The sequence below is a fragment of the Chrysochloris asiatica genome, unplaced genomic scaffold, assembly GCF_000296735.1.
Source record: "Chrysochloris asiatica unplaced genomic scaffold, ChrAsi1.0 scaffold00066, whole genome shotgun sequence".
In the NCBI taxonomy this organism is placed as follows: domain Eukaryota; kingdom Metazoa; phylum Chordata; class Mammalia; order Afrosoricida; family Chrysochloridae; genus Chrysochloris; species Chrysochloris asiatica.
Genome location: NW_006408584.1, coordinates 12,072,758 through 12,077,565, shown reverse-complemented (window position 1 = coordinate 12,077,565; position 4,808 = coordinate 12,072,758). Strand labels below are relative to the sequence as shown.

Genomic DNA, 4,808 nt, shown 5'->3' with positions numbered 1-4,808 from the left:
ATGTAGTCAATTTGATTTCTATGTATTCCATCTAGTGAGGTCCATGTGTATGGTCTTCTCTTATGCTGTCTAAAGAAGGTATTTGAAATAAACAAATAATTGGTTTTGCAGAACTCTATCATGTGTTCTCCAGCATCATTTCTATCATAAAGGCCATATTTTCCAAGTACTAATCCTTCCTCTTTGCTCCCAACCTTTGCATTCCAATCACCAGTAATGATCAGTACATCTTGATTGCATGTTTGATAGATTTCAGATTTAAGAATTTGGTAGAATTCTTCTATTTCATCCTCACTGGCTTTAGTGGTTGGTGCGTAAATTTGAGTAATAGTGGAATTAACTGGTCTTCCTTGTAGGTGCATGGATATTATCCTATCACAGACAGCATTGTACCTCATGACTGATCTGGATATGTTCTTTTTGACAATGAATGGAACACCATTCCTCTTCAATTTGTCATTCTCAGCATTGTAAACCATGTGGTTGTCAGATTCAAAATTGCCAATACCAGTCCATTTCAGCTCACTAATGCCCAAGATATCAATGTTTATGTATTCCATTTCATTGTTGACAACTTCCAATTTTTCCAGATTTATACTTCTTACATTCCATGTTCCGATTTTCAATGAATGTTTACAGCTCTTTCTCTTCATTTTGAGTTATGCCCCATCAGCAAATGAAGGTACCAAGGTCTTTTCTCTCCTGGGCTTTACTCCATTCATGTCATCACAGTCAGCTTTTCTTTGAAGAAGCAGCTCTTTCCCAGTTGCATTTTGATTGCTTTCCAACCTGAGGGGCTCATTTTCTGGCACTATATCTGACAGTGTTTCTCTGGTATTCATACAGTTTTCAGTGACTAAATATTCAGAAGTAGTTCGTCACTCATTCTTCCTAGTCTGTCTTCCTCTGGAAGCTCATCTGAAACCTGTCCATCATGGGTGACCCTACTGGTATTTAAAATACCGGTGGCATAGCTTTCAGAATCACAGCAACTCATAAGCCACTACAATATGACAAACTGACAGACAAGTGGTAGCTTTAAGTGCCTCTAAGGACACTAAATTGCCAACCACTGGGTTACAGACAAAGTACTTAACTCCTCCCATCACACAATACTTTCACACTTTTAAACTGAGAGTCAAGTATCCTTTTTTCATCCCCTGTCCCTTTTCTATATTTTTTTAGGATTTTGGTTTCCATAATAAAACAATAATCCGGATTCTAATTGCCAGAAGTGAAATAGACCTGATGACCATAAGAAAACGATACAAAGAGAGATATGGAAAATCCCTATTTCATGATATCAAAGTAAGTCACCTGCAAGTGATATTTTTAGATATATAAGATACCCGTTTGAAACTGAGACAAAAACTTAATTTCAACAAAGTTAAGCGTTCTGACAAAGATGATCTAGTACTTAAGATACCATTAACCTATCAACAGGTGTTTATCTTAGAAACCTCCCTCATTTTTCCTGACAAGAGTTTATACCTCTTTGATATATCTTAAGCAAAAATCATTGTTGTACTCATGTAAAATACTCTGCCCCAAAAATTGTGCTTTAGAGGCTTAAGTCTGCAGTATCATCAGAAGCAGCAGAAGGCACACACCAGGAAAAATACATTTTCCAGAAAGACAACACTAATTATGCAGAAGTTCCTTGAATCAGTTCACCTGGCCTCTCACATCCACATAGAAGGTAGGGCAGCAAGCCAAATCTTACGACTGTTAACTTGGAGGAATCTTACACTAACTAGTTTTATAGAATTTTCCCTATGGCCCTTAAAAGGCAGAAAAGGGTGATTCTGAAGTAAACAACCAATCTCTATCATTTCTAAGCTTTTCACAGGGTTTCAATGAAACCTAGTGAGGCATCTTCAGAATATACAGGCATGACTATATAATTATTGGGGCCCAGTAAAAAATGACAATACTTGACCCCTTCATTCAAAATGTTATTAAAAATTTCATGATGTAGGCAGCTGAGAAATAAATAAAGAATTAGTAGGATCCTGAGAATATATCTTAACTCATATTTGGCACATAACTAAATGTTGTCACCTTTTCATATTGTTTTCATGTAAAATTGTTGAGTACAAAAAGTATTTTATAGTTTAATGAAAAAGTGATCCAGAAGTATGTCAGCAACCCAAGGACCAAGAGACCACAAAATCACAAATGAAAATTTTGTAGGTTTGTGGATATCTGAGGTGGTTTCCAAGAGTAAGAGTTGGTAGAGCAGTGGTTTGAGATAAAACTCTCACTTTTGGAGAGTATACCCACTTTTGGAGTCCTGGTGTGATGCTGCAGGGTAATGTGCTGGACTGCAAGGTCAGTTTCAACCACAAGGTCAGTAATTCAAACTCACCATTTGTTCCTCGGAAACCCTATATAAAAGGTCATTATGAGTCAGAACCAACTCAACAGCACTTAACAATAACAAAAACAACAACAACCACTTTGAAAACCCTACTCTCTCTTTTAATTAATCAATTAATTATCTATAATTAAATGCATTGGGATGAAAAGACACAATCTCTAAAATTAGGACACTTATTGTTTGTTGCATTCCATCAAGTCAACTCAGACACATTACTACCCTGTATAAGGTTTCCAAGGTTGTAAATCTTTACAGGAGCACAAAGACTCATCTTTCTCCCACAGAGTGGTTGGTGGATTCAAACTGCTGGCCTTGTGGTTAGCAGTCCAACAAGTAACCAACTACACCCAAGTACCACTTAGGAAACATACAGTCTAATCAAAAATTTGAAAACCCTTTATATTTTTGTTTTGCTTTAATGGCATTATTTGATATTGCTGTTGTTGTTGTTAAGTCCTGTCTAGTTGGTGTTGAGCCCTGTATAGAGTTGCTGAAGAGCAGCTAGTGTGTTTGAACAGTCAACCTTGTGGTTCGCAGTCCAGTGCTGATCTTACTGTGCCATACCCTCATTATTGTTATTATTGTGTGCTTTCTGTTGAGTCAAATCTTATTCATGGTGACACCAGGTGTTGCAGACTACAACTGCTCCATAAGGTTTTCTTTTCTGCAATCTTAAGGGAAGCATATTGCCAAGTCTTTCTTCCATGGTGCCTCTGATTGAGTTTGAATCACTTACTTGTGCTAAGAATGTTGATGACTACTAGCTAAGTGCAAATTGTGCCACCCAGAGATCTTAAATTCCTTAAAAATCCAAACCAAACCTACTGATATGGAGTTGATTCTGACTCATAGAGAAACTATAGGTAAGAATAGAAATGCAATACAGGGTTTCCAAGTCTGTAAATCTTTATGAAAGTGGACTGCTATCTCTTTCTCCCATTGAATGACTGTTGAATTTGAACCGTGGACCTCTTACTAGAGCTGAGTGTCTTAGCCACTGCTCCACCAAGGCTACTTTTCAAACCTCTTACTGGCAATAAAAATGTTTCATTAAGATTGGAATATCATAACTCATTTTCTAAATAAATAAAGTTGATCTTATGCATGCATTGCAATTAATCACACCTTCTTCAAAGTCAATTAATATTTACAAATAATGCAACTTTACTATACACATTAAAATAAGTGATTTATAGCTTGTTTAAGACTATGTGACAGTAGATTTATAACAATGTTGGTTTTTGTCCTATATTTATTTATTGTCTTTATCATATTGGAATATTTAGAAACTATACCACCCCTCAAAAAATTTAAACCGGTTACAGTTAAATTTATTCCAATTCATAGCTGAATTTTCTGTTAGTAGCTGAAAGCTTTGGCTCCTTTTTAGCAAACTATGTTGTTGTTGTTGTGTGCTGTGGATTCAGTTCCGACTCATAGCGACCCTGTACAGGGTTTCTGAGGCTGTAAATCTTTACAGGAGCAGAAATTCTCCTCTTTCTCCCGCAAAACATCTGGTAGTTTCAAACTACTGACCTTAAGGTTCGCGGCCTGATTCATAACCACTATGGTACCAGATTTTTACAATATTATAAAAAAGAAAATAAGTATTCTATATTCACACACATATGTATATATATAAAACATATGAGGGGAGTTCAAAAGTTCATCGAAGATATCCATTGTCTTTTAACTTCAGTTATTTCAAGAACTTTTTGAAACCCTCTCTTATGTATATATAATACTTTATTTTGTTACTTAAAAAGTCATTTTTATTGACCAATGGTATGTGTGAATGATAAAGTATATAAATTACCCCATATTACTATACATTCAGTTTGATTTTCATTTTGTCACTATTGTAAATAACAGTAAGGTGTATATTTAGCATAAATCTTTGTGGTCATCAATAATTGATAAGATTACTTTAGCAAATATTGCTTATATTACAATTTCTGAATTTATGAGTATAAGTATAATTAAGACTTATGAGATATAATGTCTATTTGCTCTCCATAGGGAGATTACTGATTTATAACAGTAATTTTAGGGTCTCTACTTATGAAGTTGAAATTTCATTCAATTGTAAATTATCCTTCTCATATATAGTGTTCAATCAACTTTGTTTTAACCACATTATATTGACTATAAACATTGTATCATTTTTCAATAACATCCTTTGGGAATAATCCTCAATATACTTTAAATCTTTAAATAAAAATAAATATGAGTGAATTTAGAAAGACCCACAAGGCTTTCAATCTGCATTTCAGAGGAATTAAAGTTCTGTTTGAGAAATACTGTCACATCTTACTTCAAATACATATTTTGTTTCTTTTCAGAATTTTGCTTCAGGACACTATGAGAAAGCACTGCTGGCCATCTGCACTGGAGATAATGAGGATTACTAAAACACAGGGAACAACTG

General features: G+C 34.8%; 1 protein-coding gene across 1 annotated transcript in view; it reads left to right on the top strand.

Annotated features, from left to right (window-relative positions):
- The window catches only part of ANXA10 (annexin A10), a 113,255-nt gene extending 108,464 nt beyond the window's left edge, over nucleotides 1-4,791 (top strand). Inside the window, exons 11-12 of the mRNA XM_006864552.1 lie at nucleotides 1,186-1,308; nucleotides 4,723-4,791. Of these exons, the coding sequence (XP_006864614.1) occupies nucleotides 1,186-1,308; nucleotides 4,723-4,791 (192 nt within the window). The remainder of the gene's footprint in view (nucleotides 1-1,185; nucleotides 1,309-4,722) is intronic.
- Nucleotides 4,792-4,808: the final 17 nt, after the last annotated feature.